Source organism: Euphorbia lathyris, chromosome 5, assembly GCF_963576675.1.
Source record: "Euphorbia lathyris chromosome 5, ddEupLath1.1, whole genome shotgun sequence".
In the NCBI taxonomy this organism is placed as follows: domain Eukaryota; kingdom Viridiplantae; phylum Streptophyta; class Magnoliopsida; order Malpighiales; family Euphorbiaceae; genus Euphorbia; species Euphorbia lathyris.
Genome location: NC_088914.1, coordinates 84,831,288 through 84,852,576, shown reverse-complemented (window position 1 = coordinate 84,852,576; position 21,289 = coordinate 84,831,288). Strand labels below are relative to the sequence as shown.

The 21,289-nt window shown below is 35.4% G+C and overlaps 1 protein-coding gene across 2 annotated transcripts; it reads left to right on the top strand.

Moving 5' to 3' along the window:
- The first annotated feature begins 12,955 nt into the window (after positions 1-12,955).
- On the top strand, positions 12,956-20,799 carry LOC136228792 (acyl-coenzyme A oxidase 3, peroxisomal-like). 2 transcript variants are annotated; one of them, XM_066017268.1, is made up of 13 exons: positions 12,956-13,637; positions 14,231-14,348; positions 14,419-14,526; positions 14,643-14,815; positions 15,349-15,448; positions 15,647-15,721; positions 16,866-16,996; positions 17,303-17,438; positions 17,531-17,650; positions 18,267-18,413; positions 18,502-18,606; positions 18,707-18,808; positions 20,377-20,799. In XM_066017268.1, the coding sequence occupies exons 1-13, from the start codon at positions 13,156-13,158 to the stop codon at positions 20,626-20,628; spliced, it is 2,049 nt and encodes a 682-aa protein (XP_065873340.1). In that variant the 5' UTR covers positions 12,956-13,155; the 3' UTR covers positions 20,629-20,799. The 2 variants fall into 2 exon arrangements, with proteins under 2 accessions (XP_065873340.1, XP_065873341.1); XM_066017269.1 differs by having other exon boundaries at positions 13,499-13,637; positions 14,213-14,348.
- Positions 20,800-21,289: the final 490 nt, after the last annotated feature.

The following is a 21,289-nucleotide window of genomic DNA, read 5'->3' as shown; positions in this document are numbered from 1 at the left end:
TTATATATATATATATATATATATATATATATATATATATATATATATATATATATATATTAAATGAAATTATAGCACAAACTCAATAATCATCAATAATCACAATTTTTTCTAACAAAGTGTCTAAAATGTTTACTTGTGTTACTAATATAATTACAAATAACTAAACCAACAATATAAGAAATTGTATTAGTTTATTGATAAATTTGTTTGGATAGTTTAATATGACAGTCAAATAACAGTTAAACCAACTTTTTCAAAATTTCGATAACGTAACTGTTTCATACCTTAGAACTAATTTGCAATGTTTAAAAGCGTTTGGATAAAATTTGATTTTTATTTTTTATTTTATTTTATTGTGGGTTCATGAGTTTTTATTTTAGTGTCCAAATCTTACTTGGTTATATATATATATATATATATATATATATATATATATATATATTAAATGAAATTATAGCACAAACTCAATAATCATCATTAACTCCACAAGAAAGGAATTGTTATTAAAGTTGGATAGTAACACCTAAAATCTAACAGAAATGATGCTTCACATTAAATATTTCATAGTTAGCAACAGAAAGCAGTATAAAAAAAATCCCCATTCAATGCAAGTTCATCCTTAGTTTTTTTTTCTTCTCAATTCTAATAATCTCTAATTTAAAATTTGACTGAATAAATTCAAATCGAATAATATACATTCATAAAAAAAAAAATATTAATTTTATTGGAACAGTACAATGAAATTTTATATTTTGTATGGATCTATTTCCTTAGCGTTTTCTTATTAGCGTTTTCTTATTGTATTTATTCTTTTTCCACAAAAATATATAAATATCTTAATAATAATAATAATAAAAAGTTAGCTCAAGGTGAAAAAGGTTTCACTATTCAAGAAGGAAGGGTGAACATATATCTATTATTTTTTTGATTCACCATGGATTATTTAGATAACTTTCTCGGTATAGGGGTTCTCTTTAATCAAAGGCCTCTTTTCATAATTCGCAATCGTTTATCCCGCAACCACAGATTGCTTCGATTTCACAGGATCCTTTGAGAAAGCCTGATTTGGAGATGCAGGGCAGGTCATTTGCGAAGGTTCTTGCTGGGAATCTGGATCCGACTCCTTGCTCGTCTGCTGTGATTTCTGATATTGGCGATCTTCGGTCGGTTCAAATTTCTCAATCTGCCTATGATAGGCGTGCGGCCCTTTGCTCATCATCTCTGATTGGCAGGTTAATCTTAAACAAAGGAGATGCTCATGGAAGGTTCTTTCTCTTAAGGAAACTTTAACAAAGGTTTGGGGTTTGAAGGATTCTTGGCAACTGATATCTATTGGGAGAGGTTTTTTTCATGTGGTTTTGGGATCCCAGGAGATCAAGAATCAGTTGCTAGCGCGGGGGATTATCAATACTAAACCAGGTACTTTCCGTTTGCAACCCTGGGTTCCGGACTTTGACCCCTATACAGAGAAGTCTACAAATGCTCAGGTTTGGGTTAGATTATATTCTCTTCTGTGGGAGTATTGGGGTCCTCAAATTCTTTCGGATATTTCAAAGGGTATTGGAGGGCTTATACGATTTGATAATACCACTCTTGAAGGTGAGTTTGGTCATTATGCTAGAATGTTAATTGATGTGGATTTGATGAATGAGCTTCCTGTTAAAATAGGTACTGAGAGAGAAGGAAAACAAATTTGGATAGATGTGGTGTATGAGAGTTTACCAAGCTTCTATAAAGTTTGTTCAAACATTGGCCACATGGCTTATGCCTACAGGAAAAATAAAAAACCATTAGAAAAGGTTCTAGAGGCTCCGGTTATTGAAAGAAAACGTACAATGTTTTCACAGGAAAGGAAGTTTGTGAAAAAACCTAATGCAATTCAGACCAAGGTGCAAGTTCAGCATGCCACTTCACGGATTGTTTCTGAGCTTAGGCCTTCCGCTGATACTGGTTGCGTGGCAGAGGTTGTTCTACCTGGAAGCCCGCAGCTTAGGAAGGAGGATGAATACAGTTGTGATGAAACTGATAGGTCGGATTCACCTGGAATGGACAATATTCTCACTAAATATGAGGGAGTTGATTCAGCATCTGAATCATCATCTCGTACTAATTCCTGGACTGATATGGCGGAGGAGGATGACAATAGCTGGAGCATAGTTAGCACTAAGAAAGTAAGGCGGAGGGAAAAAATTATGACAACAACGGAGAATTTGCCAGCTCGAAACAAACGAGCCAGTAAACCTCCGATCCGTTTTAAATGATATTTCTTTACTGGAATTGTAAGGGTATTCTTAATAGGGATACTCAGGGTTATTTGCATCGTTTGTTTTCTTTTCATAAACCGGATTTTCTTTGTTTAGCTGAGTCTATGGTGGAGTTTAGTTCTGTTAATGAGGCCTTCTGGAGAAGGCTTGGTTTGCTTTTAATTGCTATGAACAATAAGGAGCTTCCAAGTCTATGGGTTTTTGCAAAGATTAATTGTTCCATGCTTACCAATATTTGTTTCAGACATGAACAATTTGTTATTCTGAGTTTGTCTAATTTAAATACTTTTGTCTGCTTTGTTTACCGGAGCATTTGGGAAAATAGACGTGTCACTATGTTTGATGATATTTTGGCTCATCAAAATAGGTTGAATGGGCATTGGGTGCTTCTTGGAGATTTTAATTATGTCCTTGGATCTCACAAGAAATCAGGACGGGCTCCTGCTTTGCGTCCTTGTAGGGAGTTTCGTGATTTTATTGATTCTGGTTCTTTTGTTGATGGTCCTACTCATGGGGCCTTCTTTACTTGGTCTAATGGCAGGTCTGGCTCTACGCGAGTTGAATGTCGTCTGGATAGAGTTTTATTATCTGCTTTATTCTCGGACTTCTGGGAATCGGTTTGCACTTTGGCTTTGTGGCGGTATCACTCTGACCATTGCCCTTTGATGTTTAGCTGCTCCAAGAGGAATCGCCCTATCTTTAGATTCAGATTTCAGTCTATGTGGATTCTGCATCCGGGGATTAGGGAGGTGATTGCTGATTTTTGGAATGGAATGCATCCTAGCTTACCTCCTATGCAAGCTTTATGCGATAAACTCAGGCGACTTCGGCCGGTGATTCGTCATTGGAATAAAGTGGTTTTTGGTAACATTGATATGTGTCTCACTGATGCTGAGATGGATCTGGCCCGTGTACAGGTAGAAATCTCTGAGAATGGGTTTACTCCTGAACTACATCATAAGGAGATGAATGCTCATACACACTTGGATAATATTTTGCATAGAAAGGAGGCTTTTTTTTGCGTGACAAGAGCAGAGTTAGATGGCTTAAGGAGGGAGATCGAAATACCAGCTTCTTCCATCATATGGCATCTATTCGAGCTGATGCCTCTAGGATTTCGGTGCTTCAAATTGAGGATGAGCTAGTCTTTAATCCGAATCAAATTGGGACATATATTGCTGAATTTTATTCAAGTCTTTTTTAAAATGATGAAGTCTTGCCGCAGAATTATGATCTAGTTTATGAGGTTGTTCCACATCTTGTCTCTGAGTTGGACAATGATTTGCTTACTCATTGCCCAGATATGAATGAAGTTCGTATGGAAGTCTTTGCAATGGATATCAGTAGTTCTCCTAGACCTGATGGCTTTTCTGGGGTCTTTTTTCAGTCTTTCTGGGATATTGTTGGTGCTGATGTGTTTGCTGTTGTCAAAAGCTTCTTTATGAGTGGCATGATACATCATGGCCTGTGCTCCAGTATTATGGTCCTTATCCCGAAGGTGGAGGGTGCAATATCTCTTGATCAGTATAGGCATATTGCAATTAGAAACTTTAGTTATAAAATAATTGCAAAAATTTTGGTTGATAGACTCGCTTCTATTGCATCTCGCATTGTTTCTCAGAATCAATTTGGATTTATTCCTGGACGAAGTATTCACCAATGCATTTCGCTTGCTTCTGAAGGCACTAATATGCTTCGTAAAAAGTGTTTTGGAGGGAACTTAGCCTTGAAGGTTGACATCAGGAAATCTTTTGACACTTTAAATTGGAATTTTTTACTTGCCGTGATGGACGCTTTTGGTTTCTCTATTCAATTCAGAGACTGGATTCTGAATGTTTTATCTGCATCTCGGATTTCAATTTTGAACAATGGAGCCATTAGTGGACATTCCAGATGTTCAAGAGGGGTTCGACAAGGCGATCTGTTGTCTCCTATATTGTTTGGTATTGCCGAGGACTTTCTTAGCCATTGGTTGCTTCACCTCGTGGACACTGCACGACTTGCTCCAATGTAATATACTTCTGTAAAGGTGTTTCCAACTCATTTATTTTATGCTGATGACATTCTTCTCTTCTGCAGGGCCTCTTCGGGTAATCTAGCTGTTATTAAGGGTGTATTTGAGCTGTATGGATCTATCTCGGGTCAGTGTGTTAGTTGGAACAAATCTGAATTATTTCTGGGCTCCTTTATTTCTTCTGGAAGTGGCAATCATCTTGCTGATATTATTGGTATTCGTCGAGGGTCTGTTCCATTTCGCTATCTTGGAGTCCCTTTGTTTTTTGATTTACCAAAGACACGACATCTGACTAGTTTGATGGACAAGGTGATTGCTCACTTTGCTAAATGGAAAGGACATTGTTTGTCTCTAGTTGGGAGAGTGGCTCTGGTAAATTCTATAATTACTGGTAGCTTCATTCACTCTTTTATCATTTATAAGTGGCTCTCTGCGCTGCTTACACGTATGACTAGGCATGTGAGGAATTTTATTTGGTCTGGGTCCATTAATTGCAAGAAGCTTGTCACTGTCCTTTGGAAAATTTGTTGTCAAAACTTCAAGGATGGAGGTCTTGGAATCAAGAATCTGTCTATTCTAAACAAGGCCCTGAATGGAAAGATGGCTTGTGGTCTTCTTCAGGAAAAGTCTCTATGCTTTAACTTACTTAGAACTCGTTTTCTCAAGAAAGCGGGACATTCAAGACTTATATCATGAATTCTTCTACTTGGGGCTCGATAAAATCCATTTATTCTGAAAAAGTTGAGCATCACTATTTTTGGTGGATTGATCAGCACTCTGAACTTAATTTTTGGAATGGGGCTTAGATGTGTCCTTCGCTGGCTGCACAGGTTGGCCTATCTGATAGTCAACAGCGCCGTTGTTTTGATTTGGTGGAGGATTATTTGGATGGTAATAATTGGCATAATCTGCCCGTGTTACCTACAGATGTGGAGAATAGATTGTGGAATATTAGGCGGGGTAGGGATGATGTTGATATATGTGTTTGGAAGCCTTCTATGAGTGTGGTTCTAACTGTTAAGTTCATGTACGCTTGGCTTAGATCTCCTCATACTCAACAGCCTTGGAGTCGTTTTTTAAGGTGTCAGAGTGTTCCTCCTGCACACTCGCTTATTGGATGGCGGGCTTATCTTGGGTATTTGCCAACACATGATTAACTTCAGTTGCGTGGCTGTCAAGTTGTTTCTCGTTGCAGTTTGTGCTCGTTAGATATTGAAACGTTGGACCACCTTTTTGTCTCCTGTTGGTTTTCCAAATTTATTTCGCATGTTGTTAGCTTATTGTTTGAAAGACGAATTAACACGGACTCGACTCTTAGGAATCTAGTTGATCATGTTGTTATTCAACGTTTCAGTACTCAAATCGCTGATTTATGGGCGACAGCAATTGTTAATACGATATGGGCTCTATGGCTTGCTCGTAATAGGTCCATTTTTGAGGATGAGAGTGTTGATACTTCCGTCACGCTGAGGCGGATTTGGGGAGTTGTTCGTGAATCTGCTCACACTGGACGGGGCTTCGTTTGGAATTCGCTAGTTGAACTTCAAATCTTAGGCGAGCTCGGGATTGAAAAACGTCTTGCTAAGGCTCCGCACATTACTCCGATTTTTGGGCAACCACCTCCGAGGGATTGGATTAAGATCAATACTGATGCGTCTGTCACAGGTGCTCCTGGTCCTGCGGGTTGCAGAGGTATTTATCGCTCGCATACTGGCATGTGCCTTGGTGCGTTTGCCTTTCCGATTGAAAGTTCCTTTGCTTATCTTGCTGAACTATCTGCTGCTGTTTACGCCATTGACATGGCTATCGGCAAAGGTTGGTGGAAAATTTAGCTTGAAAGCGACTCAATGTATGTTGTGCAGATGTTCAAATCTAAATCTTGTTCGGTTAGAGGTGTCAAAATGGCTAAAAAGATTGACCCAACCTATTTAATAAATGTGTTGACCCAATCCAACCCATTTAATAAATGGATTGTAATAACCTATTTGTATAGAGGTCAAAATGACCCAACCCATTTATTAAATGAGTTATATGGGTTGACCCATTTAACCCATTTAACTAAATCTAATTAAAAATTAAAGAAAAATAAAAAAAAACGTAGAAACATAAAAACATGAAAATGTAAAAATTACACGGATCGACTCATTTAACCCAATTAACTAAAATATAATATAATATCTGGTTATTCATCCTGTTATATGATATAGTCTCTTAGTGTAATTAAAATTCAATTTAAATTCAACTAAGTACAAAAAGAACTAGCGTAAAAAACCTAGAAATTTGTTCATTTGAATTTCAATTAACATACACGTAAAAGACTATTAGTCCAAATAATGTAATGTTCTATAAAATCAAACAACAACGTAGTAATCATCCAAATCATCAAGAATTTTTGAAATTCCAGAATTTTTGAAATTTCGGAATTTTCAAAATTTCAGAATTTCCGGAATTTCAGAATATCTAGAATTTCTGAAATTTTTGAAATTTCAGAATTTTTGATATTCCAGATTCTGAAATTTCAGATTTTGGAATTTCGGAATTTTCGAAATTCTGGAATTTTAAATTTTAGAATTTTTGAAATTCCAGAATTTCATATTCTGGAATTTCAGAATTTTTGAAATTCTAGAATTTCAATTCTTCAGATTCTGAAATTCTAGAATTTTTCAAAATTCCAAAATTTCTGGAATTTCAGAATATCTAGAATTTCTGAAATTTCAGAATTTTTGATATTCCAGATTCTGAAATTTCAGATTTTGGAATTTAAGAATTTTCGAAATTCTAGATTTTTTAAAATTTTAGAATTTTTGAAATTCCAGAATTTTCATATTCTGGAATTTCAGAATTTTTGAAATTCTAGAATTTCAATTCTTCAGATTCTGAAATTCTAGAATTTTTCAAAATTCCAAAATTTCTGGAATTTCAGAATATCTAGAATTTCTGAATTTTTGAAATTCCAGAATTTCAGAATTTCAAAAATTCAGAAATTCCAGAATTTTTAAAATTCTAGAATTTCAGAATTTTCATATTCTGGAATTTCAGAATTTTTGAAATTCTAGAATTTCCAGATTTTGGAATTCTCCAGATTCTGAAATTGCCGAATTCTTCAGATTCTGGAATTCTGGAATTCTAGATTTCTTTAGATTATGGAATTCCAGAATTCTTCAGATTCTAGAATTCCAGAATTTTTGAAATTCTATAATTTTTGAAATTCCAGAATTTTTGAAATTTTTGAAATATGAAATTTCAAAAATTCCAGAGCTATGAAATTCTAAAAAATTCTAGAATTTCGGAATTTTAAATTCTAGAAACGTATTGAATTTTAGAATTTCTGATCTATGAAACCATGTGTTTTTTTTAAATTAACCCTTAATTTTATAAGTTTTCTTTTGAGAATATATATAATTTAATATTTCGTGGAATTAGAGAATATTATTTTTTGTTTTAGACGTTTTGTATGAGAAATAAAAAAATATATTTATTAATTATTAAATAAATGAATGTTTTGACGAAATTATTTATTGAGTTGTCGTCACAGCCTCACATCCTCACATTTTATAAATAAATAAATATATTATTTCAAATGAAACTATATATAATCAATTGAAAAATCTACTAATATTAAAGAATAAGTATGAAAAGAATAATATGAAGAGAATAATTCTGATTTAGTGGAGGAATAATTCAAATTTCATTCAATAATTCAAATCTACTTTTTTTTTTTGGTAAGAAGGGAAGAAAAAAACAAACAAACAAAAACCTAACCCGGGATCAGTCTAGGAAGACTGACCCCAATCCTATCCTCAAGAAGAGAAAGTAACAGAAAAGAAGGAGGAACGGAAAGGGTAGAAACACCTAACATCCCCCCATGCCCAGCAGCTGCCAAGCGATCCGCCACGCGGTTTTGCTCCCTATAAATATGGGAGAAGGTAAGAGAATTGAAGGCAGGACGAAGCATCAAGATGGCTTTAATGAGATTCTGACTCTTAAAACAAACAGCATGTCTATCCGAAATCCTGTTGATAGCCTCTAAATTGTCAGACTCCACCGAAAGTCTTTTAACATCAATGCGAATGGTGAGTTTAATGCCAGACAAGATCCCCCAGAGCTCCACAGTAAAGGAGGAGCCCGTACCTAAGTTATGGGTAAACCCAACCAGCCAGGTGCCACCAGCATCCCGAAGAACTCCACCAGCAGCAATTCTGCCATTACTAAGGCAGGAGCCATCCGTATTCAACTTGACAACCCCTTCCCTGGGCTTCCTCCAACCAACTAACTGGACCTCTTTAACCGGGGAGGGGTGAACCAGGGGCTCTCCTTCAAAACTCTTTGTAATAACAGAGAGTTTTTTCGAGAAGTAAAACCGGAGGTCAGGAATAAAGACAGTCTTCTCAGCAAATAACTCTTTATTCCTCCATTTCCACATATTATAAAAAATAATTCAAATCTACTAATATTAAAGAATAAGTATTTGTGGTTGTTTTAAGATGAATAAGAAACTAATGGGTGATTCAAAAAAAAAAAAAAAACTAATGGGTTATTGGGTTGACCCTGCTAAAAACCTATTCAACCCTTTTATTATATGGGTTAAATGGCTCAACCTCTTTATGACCCAGTCCATAAAAGGTCAACCCTAACCTATTTAAATGATGGGTTAAATGGGTCAATAAATGGGTTATGACTCATTTTGACAGCTCTTGGTTGCTTAGACAAAAATGGTTCAATTGTTTCAATCAGATCGATTCTGTGGCTTTTGTGGTGTCTCATATTTTTTTGTGAAGGAAATCATGTTGCGGACTCGCTTGCAAATTATGGACGGACGGCAACATCATCGACTTGGTGGGATGTTGTCCCGAATTTTTGTGGATCGATCTTTTTTCATGATCGTGTAGGACGTTGCGTTTATCGCTTTTCCTAATTCTTTGGCTTCATTTTATTCTTTATTCTTTTTGTATTATGACATTTATTTACTCTTTTAATAAATTTGGTTCGGAGCTTTTTTGGATCTGTGGTGGGGGTGCCAGCATAGTTGGGATGTTCGCCGCTTATCCTTCCTCGCTAACCAATCTTTAATAAAAAAAAATGTATCTATTATTTCTTTCTTCCCATTAATTTTTTTGGTAGGGGAAAGAAAGTGAAAACAAAGCACGACAATAAGTTAGTCCGGGATTAGCCTAGGAAAGCTAACTCCCACATTATCTTCAGAAAGCAAAGACATTAGGAATTTAGGAGGAGACGAGAAAATAGAGACGTCCAAAGCCCTCTTATGGCCTTCTGCAGCAAGCCGATCTGCCACCCGATTCTGCTCTTTGTAAACATGGCAAAAATTGATATTATCGAAAGAGGAGCAAATCCTTCTAATTGCCTTAACTAAATTCCGGCTTCCTAAACACAGAACTCTTTTTTTTTTATCAGAAATCAAATTGCCTGTTTTGAGATTATGTGACTCTACGAGCAGCTTTCTAATCCTCAGATCCTCTGCCATCCCAAGTCCAGAAAAGATACCCCATTAATTAATATAGATAAAAATATATTTACATATTAAAAAAGAAAATATTACTGAATATTAGTGATTCTTTTATGTATCATTAATTAGCGAAATGTTTTTTTTTTGAAACATTAGCGAAATGTTTTAATAAATTTAACATTTTAATTTATTCTATAATTGTAATTTTATACTATTTAATATGTATAGTAACAAAATGATATTTTTTTGGAAAACAAAAAGGATATCTTTTCGTAAAATAAAAATTTCATTTTATTCCAAATAAGAAAAGTATATGATAAAATTTAGCATAAGGTTATAAAAAGAAAGAAATAAAATAATAAATATATATATCCTTACCATTTTTATTTTTTTCGAGTACATGTCAGGCCAAAAGTCCACACGACGTGTTGAACTTCCACACATTGTGTGGAGTCGAAGAAAAGTTTATGTGCACGAAATTTTAATTCACACGACGTGTGGCTATGCCCGCACACCGTGTGAAATGTTAAAGTTATAAACACGTTGGGTTGAAAAGGCCGCACCTCGTGTGATTATACTTACATGTCGTGTGGACTTAGAAGGAGACTTAATCGGGTTAAATTCTTAAGACTCGAAACAATGGATTTTTTTACTGAGCAACGAACATTTCGGGAGCTAAACGTCTCGATGAGTCCACGAGTTATTTCTAAAATTGACACATATTATTAACCACTACCCATAAACCCATAATTTTTTTGGAAGAGTGAGGTGAGTGGAAAGAGTGGAATGTAGATGAATGGAAGAAGTGAGAATTTGGTGAGAGTAAATTAAGGAAAGAGTGGGAACTCCCACGTTCCGGAAAAAAAATATAAATAGAGGCTAAAGCATCCATTCCAACCGCAATCAACTAAACAAGAGTATCCAATTTATGCCAAAATTATTCTAGACTTTTGACGTTATTTTCCTAAGTTCTAAGCTCTAAATTCACTTCAGAGACCATTTTCCATCCTCAATTTACCCTTTAATAATCCGTTCTAAGTTCTTAATTGTTTGTTTAGCATTCCCGAGCCTAAAAGTTCATATTCTCATAGCTCAAAGTTCATTAAAATCAGTTCCTGTCCATTTTTACACATTCTACACAACAAACCCGTTTTTACATTTCTGATTCCTTACAATCTGTTTCTATGCTCAATTCTTACGCACACTCATCCCTAACGTCTTGAATTTGGTTTTAGCCTTTTGTTTCGTCTCATTGTATCCGAAAACTCATTTTACAAGTTATTCTTTGCACCCCCAATTCATTTTTACATGGTCTATCCAACCATACCATTCTTACATTCCCGACTCCTTACATCCGGTTTATATCCTGAATTTTCATACAAACTCGTTCCTAATATTTTGAATTTCATTTTAGGCTTTTGTTTTGCCTTATTCCGTTTTTGAAAATGCATTTATGAGCCATCCAAAGACCGACCGGATTCTGACCTAATACCGTCCATTTAAATTACTCGTACTATTTCCGATCGATTAAACCCGAAACTCACAGACGAAGTCACTTTTCACCAATCACTCAAGGTGATTGCATCACTCGTAGATCTGAAGCGGATCATAACTCTATTTACAAATAGAAGCGAGTGAATATTTTTTTCTTTAGTTACAGAATGCATGTACTTTTTTTTTTTTGATGAACAAATGCATGTACTTTCCACTAGTAGCAAAAACAATAATTTGATCAATTTTATGTCATCAAAATAAAATTAATATTTCATTATGTAACGTAACCTCTCACATAATTAAAATAACAAGGAAGTTCTTTTTTTTTTTTTTTGCTATAAATAAATCATGTGTTTTTTTTTTAAAAATAGTTTGGTTTGGTAAAAAGTTTTTTTTAAGAGGTTTGAGTCATTTAAATGTTTTCACCAGTCAAATTTTTAATAGCAGTATTTGATGAACGAATGTTTAAAAAATATATTAGGTCAAAATAAATTAATTTTGAAAAGTTGTTTTAAGAGTTTTTAGGTTAATGTGCAAAAATACCCCTAACGTTTTGGGTCAGGAGCAATTTTACACCTAACGTCTAAAATGGTGCAATTTTGCCCCTAACGTTAATAAATTGGGTCAATTTCAGACACTGTTATAAAATACAGATATTTTTGTTCCTTATTCAGAACCAATTGCATAACAATTCGTTCTGAAAAAAGGATTTAATGTTTTTTTATAATTTAATAATAGAATTTGAGATTAATATTTATAAATTTGGTGAATTTTTTGAATTTATTTTGTCTAATTCGTACAAAAAGATAGTATATTTTTTATTTTTTTCACATCCCAACATATGTTTATAATTTGTTACTGATAAAATGACACACGTATGAAGTGTAGATGACAAGATTCATGACCGAGAAGACAGTTTGATGAATTATTTCTCAAATTGACCCAATTTATTAACGTTATGGGTAAAATTGCTCTTGGCTTCCAACGTTAGGGGTAAAATTACACCATTTTAGACGTTAGGGGTAAAATTGATCCTGGCCCAAAACGTTAGGGGTATTTTTGCACCTTAACCCAGAGTTTTTTTAATTATATTGTTGCCACAAACAGCTATTAATAATCAACTAAATTTTACCAAATAAGTTTACACAATGAAACTAGTCAAATCAGCTAACAAAAAAGATAATCAGCTAACAGTAAATAAGCCTCGTGTGACGTCAAGATTTTCCCAAGTCACGGCCAGCCAATTTTTACCGAAGGGTTCTATCTCCTTTGAACATCAAACATCTCATCAATCTGTCTTCCGTCTCGGATGGGATTCCTGTGATTAAACCTCGCTTCATAAAGGAACCATACTATGGGCCAACTCGTGGGTCCAAAGCGTCCGTAAGGATTCCATCCTACGGAGACATTCACCTCCTTTCTCAAAAGCCGAAAACCCGATTCTTTTAATCTCTAGTGGACTAGGATGGATCGCTTAAACCAGTCCCGATACATGATCCAGTGATTGGCGAAATAATATAGTTTTTTTCTTTCTTTTACAACGAAAAATCGTTTACTTTTCTTTATAAAAAAAGTAAAAATCGTTTACTTTTATTTTTTCTTTTTATATGTAAAAAAAATCGTGTACTTTGAATAAAGTCACGTGTTTTCTTTTTGGGTAGATAAAGAAATAGGCGCCAAGTATAAATAATACACTACTTGTCGTGCCTTCGCATGCGCCTATATTTACCGTGTCTCACGCGTACGTCTACGCGCGTGAACTGACAACATATTCAAAATATAGTCAGACTATCACCTCTTCTTTTGAACATTTCGCATTATTCCATCCTCGGTCTCTGAAGATTCCAATCTTTCTGAAAATTCTGATAAACATAAACCCTAATTGTATCATCTCCTTTGCCAAATAAGGAAAAAAAATGGCATCTGAATCATCCTCTACCAATCGAGCATGGTTTCGCACTCAAATCCTAAGCAATCACCTACTCAGCTCTTCCTCCCAAGACGTTTCACCTCTGGAATCGAATGTCTGCGTCAGCTACTCTCCTCCGGAGCTCCACGAAAGATTCGATTTCGATATCAAGGACATGCGGAAATTGCTGGATATGCATAATATTGAGGATCGGGATTGGTTGTTTGGTTTGATGAGGCAGAGCAAGTTGTTTAATCCACAAGAGAAAGGAGGAAGAGTGTTTGTGGTGCCGGATTACAATCAGTCGATGGAACAGCAGAGGGAGATTACGATGAAACGGATTGGGTTTTTGTTGGAAAGAGGGGTTTTTGAAGGATGGTTGACGGATAATGGATTGGAATCGGAGATGAGAAAATTTGCACTTAATGAAGTTCTTGCGATTTATGATCATTCGCTTGGAATTAAGCTTGGTGTTCACTACTTTTTATGGTATGTATGAGTTCACTTCGTATTTCTTCTCCATTTTATCCCCTTCTCTGGTGTTATCCTGTTGGTTGGGAAATAGGAAATTGAATAGTTCTCTGACTGAGCTTTTAATGCTTTGGCTGCTATATGTAGTTATTATGCAAAAGACAAGAAACTTTGATGTGAATTTTAAATTTCTATTGCAACAGTGGAATTGCAGTGAGTTAAGCTGGATTTAGGGGATTATGTCGGTGGAATTTGGGAATTATTAACAAACTAATCAATTTTCTATCTTCTTCTTCTTTTTCCTATCTTCTTTCTACTCTCTCTCTGTTTCCCTTCTTTCTCACATGCCAAGCGCAAGAGTTATGTTGGGTGATTTCACTTTCATATACCCTGAATCCGCAATTACAATTTGATGGTAATTGATTGAGCTTGTTATATTCTCGTTTCTTATCTTATAGATATGAAATTTCCAGATTGGAATAAATCATGTTGAGCAACGCGGGTTTTGATAAAGTTCATCTCCTTTTCTTTACATGGATTCTGGAATTGGTTTTCTACTGATAAACTTATAAATTTCTCTTAAGTTTTTTCAGTTTGTGAATGGATTTCAGGGGTAGTGCCGTCCAGTTTTTTGGCACAAAGCGCCACCATGATAAGTGGCTGAGAGATACTGAAACTTATGCAATCAAGGGTTGCTTTGCTATGTCAGAATTGGGACATGGAAGTAATGTACGTAAAGCTTGTCAATCTTTTGATCTGGATGCTCTTTGGTGACCTGATTCTCAATTGATATTTTCAGGTGCGAGGAATTGAAACAGTAACTACTTATGATTCAAACACAGAGGAATTTGTCATCAACACTCCTTCTGAATCAGCTCAGAAGTATTGGATTGGTGGCGCTGCTAATGTATGGTGTAGTAATTCCGAAAAATCTCTTATATAAATTTATAATCTGTCACATATGCTGTTCCTGTGTCAGCATTTGTATACTGACACGGTTTTTATTCTCTGTTGGGTTTTTAGCATGCAACACACACGATAGTGTTTTCACAGCTCAACATTAATGGGACAAATCAAGGTGTCCATGCATTTATTGCTCAGATCAGGGATGAAGATGGCAATATATGCCCTAACATCCGCATAGCTGATTGCGGTCATAAAATTGGTCTGAATGGTGTTGATAATGGACGGATCTGGTACTAGTCTTATCTTTCCTTGTTGGTGAGCGTTTTATGATGGCTTAATACATCAGGACACCTGTGGTAATTGATCCCTTTGCTTTAAGTGACCTGATGAATTAGGCCTTTAACTGCCTGTTTAAACTTTTAATTCAAATGGTTCCATGATATGGTATCAAACCCTCTTTGACCAAGTGATTAAAGATTCGATTTCTTTATTGATTTAATTTTAGGACAGGTAATATGAGCCTGTGTTGTGCATGCTTTAAGCTTTGTAGGCATTCGTGGGTGGGTTGAGTCAAATATTAATATGAATTGAGCCTTTAACTACAAGTTTAAGCTTTTAGTTCAAATGGTCCCAGCAGAGTAAAGTGGAGATTTGGACATTTTGAATTAGGAGGCAATATGTCACTTTAAGTAAGTTTGATGGCTAATTAGACATCTCCAAAGTTCAGGAGCAAATATGATTATTTGGCCAAGTACATGTCCCTGTGTTAAGTCGTGTTTTATCTGTAAGTTATTCCTGTGATAATGTTGGATATCTGTTTCAGGTTTAACAATGTAAGAATTCCTAGAGAGAATCTGTTAAATTCTGTTGCTGATGTTTCAAAAGATGGTCAATATCTGAGCGCAATAAAAGACCCAGATCAGGTAGTCATTTTCAAGATGGATATTAAATTCACATCATTTATTATTATTACTATTTTTATTTTTATTGTTATTTTTATTATTATTATTTTTGTATTCTTCTTTTGCTTTTTACATTTAATGCTCATTTGACAACATTGCTTTTGTCCAATTGTTGAGACAACAAAAAAAGAATTGAATTTACTATTCCTTTCCTCCCAGAGATTTGGAGCGTTCCTAGCCCCGTTGACTTCTGGTAGAGTAACTATTGCAGTTTCTGCAGTCTACATGGCAAAGGTATTAAACTCAAACAGTAGTCCTTATTTTTTGTTGGAGTATATTAAATATTGCATGTATGGGTGCTTATGTCAAGTCATTAGTAGGAATTGCAACAAAAGTCTTTCTTGCATTTCAAGAGTAAAGTCCAATTCGGTGCCAAGACTTCTCCAAGTCCTACTTCTGAGAGTATTGCCGAACCTAAGTCAATATACGTAAGCCACTTCCGAATAATGTCTGACAAGAATCCCATGTGTATCGAACCTCAACCTTCGTAGGAGTGTGCACTATGGACCCCCCGGACCCATAGTGCTCATAGGATTCGTTTTCTATGGAGACATCCACCTCCATTTCCTATGTCCGGATGCCTGCTTCCTAATCCCTCATGGACTGGGGTGGATCACTTATATCTTGTACCTGTCACTAGTCCACGGGTGACGAGGATCCTATGCTGAAGAGTTCTTATCCTCTAAATTCAGTGACGGATCTAGGACTCATGGGGGTGCTTGCGGTGGTTTCTCGTGATTTATGGGTGCTAAACCGATATTTTTTTTGGTGTATTTACTTAAAAAATTAAACCCCGTACACAGTTTCCATAGAATTTTGGCATTTTCCGGCTACTAGTGGGTGCTCAAACCCCCCTGAATCCGTCCCTGTATAACGTAGTTCTTTATTAACTTGGGATTTGGGAGCAACAACCACTATTATATTCCATTTATTTACCACTCCTTATTGAAACCTCCTTAGAGTTGTGCCAATGCTTGGGCCAGTTTCCCTATGGACCAATTCACTCCCCCTTACACAATGCAAAATCTCATTTACATCTGGACATCATTTATTAAGTGTGATAAAGGGGTTAGGGGTTGAGTTAGCCTTATCTTCATGGCTTTTGGCCTTTTAGGCTAATCTCTATCTTGCATATGCGTCATATAGTGGTCCTTCTGTCATCACTCAAGTGTGATTATCAGAAATTTCCTCAATATGATAAAATGGGTATTTGACAATTGATTCATTTGGAAGATCTATCATGGACCCTTAGTTATATATGTGCGTACAAACTTAGAAAATTTAAAACTTCTCCTTGTGTTTTGTTAATATTGCGTTCTATCATATTCTTATGTGCCATTGTTGATTCATATGATTTCATTTTATTTTCTCATATCAGATGGGTTTAGCAATTGCCATAAGATATGCATTGACTAGGCGGGCATTCTCTGTCACACCTAACGCACCTGAAGTGCTATTACTTGATTATCCAAGTCATCAACGAAGACTCTTACCCCTTCTTGCCAAGACGTAAGTCATAGGAAAATTTCTTTGACACTCTTATGGCTACATGTCACAAGCTTTCCTGTGATATCAAATCTTTATTCTTAAATTTTCTTATTCAAAATGTCAAATTAATATTTTACTGAACCCTTTGTTGAAAGTTCATATTTGATGCGTCCTACATCGGTTGCAAAGTGTCTCCTGGCTGGTTAATAAGGAAGGGTCCAAACCTTCCCCTTTGATCGTGCTTTTGGGGTGAAGTTAGGGGCTCTCGTCCTTTTGGTGAACGCTGCGGTTTACAGTCCTATTTAACAATGGGATTCGTTTCTGCAGATGTGCTATGGGTTTTGCTGGAAATGACTTGAAAATTATGTACTGGAAAAGAACACCAGAGACAACCAAGACCCTTCATGTTGTTTCAAGTGCATTAAAGGCTATCTTAACCTGGCATAATATGAGAACTCTTCAAGTGAGGACTTGAATCCTATATAGAAATTTCCTTCCTGACTCTAGGTTGAATGATATCACACCTAAATAAGTTTGTTTAACTATGTTTATCAGGAATGCCGTGAAGCTTGTGGAGGACAAGGTTTGAAAACGGAAAATCGAATCGGCCAATTGAAAAGTGAATTTGATGTTCAGTCCACATTTGAAGGGGACAACAATGTGCTAATGCAGCAGGTAATGTAGATTGTAGCTTCACCATTTTGTTGAAAATTGCTCAAGGATGACTGCTATTCAACTAAGTAGTGATACAAAATAGCCAAAAATGCAGATTCAAATGTGATTTGTATATAATTTTCACTTTTAAGTATCCTTTCATATAGTGTTCAATAAGTATGCCACCTGGACCGCCTAGGTCTTGAGAATCCGTTCGGATTTTCCCCGCCTAGGCCCTCTGGGCGTTCTTTAAGCCCGACCATTTTTTTGGCCGCCTGGGAGGCCACTTTGGGGCCACTTGGAAGCTGCTTAAGGGATGCCTGGGCTGCGATCAGAACAAAAAACGTTATTATTATTATTATTATTTTTTGCGTTATTACAATTCATTTTTGATTATTGTCGCATGGTTGTTAATGAATTGAGTTTATTATTTTAGAATATTTTTATAATACATACTTTAATTGTATTTATATAATAATTTGTTTATTCACGAGTAAGAAAATACAAAAACACAAATCCTATTAATCCACAAGGGGCCTGTCCATCCGACTAGCCCCTACGGGTTTTTACAACCTTGCTTCCATAGCCAATCTACTTAAAGGTCCTATCTGAAGCACTGCAATTTTGTTAAATTCAGGTTAGCAAGGCACTGTTCGGAGAATACGTATCAGCTAAGAAGAAAAGCAAACCATTCAAGGGATTAGGATTAGAACACATGAATGGACCATGCCCTGTTATTCCATCACAGCTTACTAGTTCCATGCTCAGAAGCAGCCAATTCCAGGTGATACATTTATATTATTAACTGCATTAATGCATTAGCTAGTTATCTTGGTAAACAAAAATGCCTTAGTGCTTCAAATTGTTATCAGATGGATGCATTCTGCTTGAGAGAGAGAGATCTATTAAATCGCTTTGCTGCCGAAGTATCTCAGCATCAAGCAAAGGGTGAAAGCAAAGAGTATGCCTTCCTTTTGGTAAGGATTCTTGTCTCTCTGGTTTTAAACTTGGTTCTCATCTTATGATCTTATAATCGTCATTAATTACTCTCTCCTCTCATCTCTTCTTCCTGTATAGGCTTATCAACTTGCAGAAGACTTGGGCAGAGCTTTTGCAGACCTAGAAATATTGCAAAGCATCCTCAAGGCAGAGTCCTCTGTATCTTCTGGTTCATTAAAGGTTAATAAGACATTTTTCTTAGTCTTTTGTCATTTTTTTCTGTGGGAAATTTGTGAAACTTGCATACTATATGGTTAATCCTATATTAGAGAAACAGAAACCAGAAACGATATTTGTATAAAATATAGGAAATGGAAATATATATGGAAACAGAAAAGGATACAAAAACTGAAACGGAAACAGAGACTAGGTTAAGATATTTGTATAAAATATAGAAAATTGATATATGGGGGAAACATATAATAATAAAAATATATGAATACACACAATACCTTCTAAGTTAAATGCAAATACCGATTTCGAGTTGTACAATCGGGTCATGTGTATATAAAGTTTTTTTTCCTTTTTTTTTGAAGAAATATCTATGAAGTTTTAAAATTACAAAAGTGTATGTATATAAACATTATGTACAAGTCATATAGTAGAGGGAAGAAAGAGATTTATTTTATTTTGGAAGTTTGTAGAAGTTGATCTAGAAAATATAAGAGATTTACTGAAAATGTGATTAGTATTGATCTGTTTTTGAAAACACATTAAATCCTAGAAAACAAGTTTCCAAAATTTTTAAATTATATAAACGTGATCCGAAATGTTTTCTACAGGTTTCCAAGAGTTTTCGTTTCCAAAACAGATAGAGAAACATGAAATGAAATGCTTTAGAATTAAAGTTTCCGTGCAACATAGGATTAGTTTTAAACTTCATGAGATAACACAAACATAGGATTAATAAGACATTTTTCTTAGTCTTCTGTCATACTTTTTTCTGTGGAAATTTGTGAAACTCGCACACCATATAGTTAATATTAAACTTAGAGGTGACAATTGTGGACACAACACGAACTCAACATGAGTTTAGCGGGTGATATCGGAATATTGGAATCTTCCTTGCAAACTGCTTCTGGTGACCTAAGAACACAGTACACAGTCAGACAAGGGCCGGAGTACGGCAAACCCTCTCCGATGCTTAAGTCAGTGAGGTATCTAGAAAGAATACCAACTTGAAAGCAAATTAGCAAGAGAGAAGTGAGTATTTAGTCACATACCTGTGTCTCTAACTTCCAAGCTATTTATAGGCAAATGTTACTTACAAGTGGGCTTGTGTTATGTACATGTGTCAGCTCCTCATTGGTTTCGGACCCTATTACTCTGTTCTGAAATATATGTGAACTTGGGGAGCGTGACTTTGGAGTCCAGCCTTCTCATTGGTCCACATGTCTCCTTTAGGCTTCTCCCGAAGAGAAGTCAGTGTTATGACCGAAGCTAGGTTCGCTCTTAGGCCTTAATTGGGCTAGGCCCAAGAGTTTACCTCGGAATGAGACTAAAGCCCTTTGGCCCTTATGAAACGATACCTTATCAGCGGGTTAGTAATTTATTAAATAAGTAATGACTAATGAGTCATTATTGGGTGGATAAAGGACACAGATATGTAGAACTATTTCTCTATCCTCCACTCTTAACGGGGATAGTAAAATTACATATAACCCGAAATGACATGAATTGCCATCCCTAATTAAACTGCATAACATAACACAAATTTGGCTAATCAATATGAGTTTTTTCATCTGCAGAACGTTCTAGGTCTGTTGAGATCAATGTACGCCTTAATCTGTATGGAAGAAGATGCAGCATTTCTCAGATATGGATACTTAACAACAGAAAATGCTGCTGCAGTAAGGAAGGAAGTGAATGAACTTTGCAGTGAATTAAGACCTCATGCACTTGCCTTGGTCAGTTCTTTTGGCCTTCCTGATTCATTTCTAAGCCCCATTGCATTCAATTGGATTGATTCAAATTCATGGCCCTCTGTTAAATTATCCTAGTTAGTGTTCTATTGCTCTGTTCCTGGCTGTTCTTAATAAAAAGAACTTGGTTAAAGCATAACCAAATTATTTGTGTATAATAAATTTCTTGCATAATATGACTGTGTTCAGTTACTTTTACCCTCACCTTAAATTTATTTTATATAATCCTACTTTTATTTTTTTATTTAATTTAGCATTTCAACTTTTAAATTAGATTTGATTATGTCCATTGTATGGCAGTGACAAATTTGCCCTCGCGGAACCCAAATAAATTTAAGGGTCAAGTAAAAAAAAGGTAATTAATTTATTAGTCCCTATATTTTGACAAAACACACTGTTTAGTCCCTGTATTTTCAAAAACACATGGTAAGGTCCCTAACCTTTTTCTCAGCGAACTGTTTAGTCCTTCCGCCTGTTTGTTAGATTTTTTTACCGTTTATGACTTCGGAAATTACTAAATTACCCTTTACTATTTACCTTCAAACTTCAGAAAAGGAAATCCAATTTAGAAGAAGAAGCTATTTGTATGGAGAACAAGAAAAAGAACAGACCCAATGCTTACGAATTTGAACGATTAAGAAGAAAATCAAGAAGAACATTCAAAGTTAATTTCAGATGCATTAGAGTTTAAAGGAAATGAAAATAAAGGAAAAGAAGAACGTAAATCCAAATTGACTAA

Bases quoted from the DNA above. Each gene is read 5' to 3' on its own strand.
- LOC136228792 (XM_066017268.1), top strand. From the start codon at position 13,156: ATGGCATCTGAATCATCCTCTACCAATCGAGCATGGTTTCGCACTCAA. The intron at 13,638-14,230 runs GTATGTATGAGT...AATGGATTTCAG, and splicing joins GGTGTTCACTACTTTTTATG to GGGTAGTGCCGTCCAGTTTT. The intron at 14,527-14,642 runs GTATGGTGTAGT...TTGGGTTTTTAG, and splicing joins GGATTGGTGGCGCTGCTAAT to CATGCAACACACACGATAGT.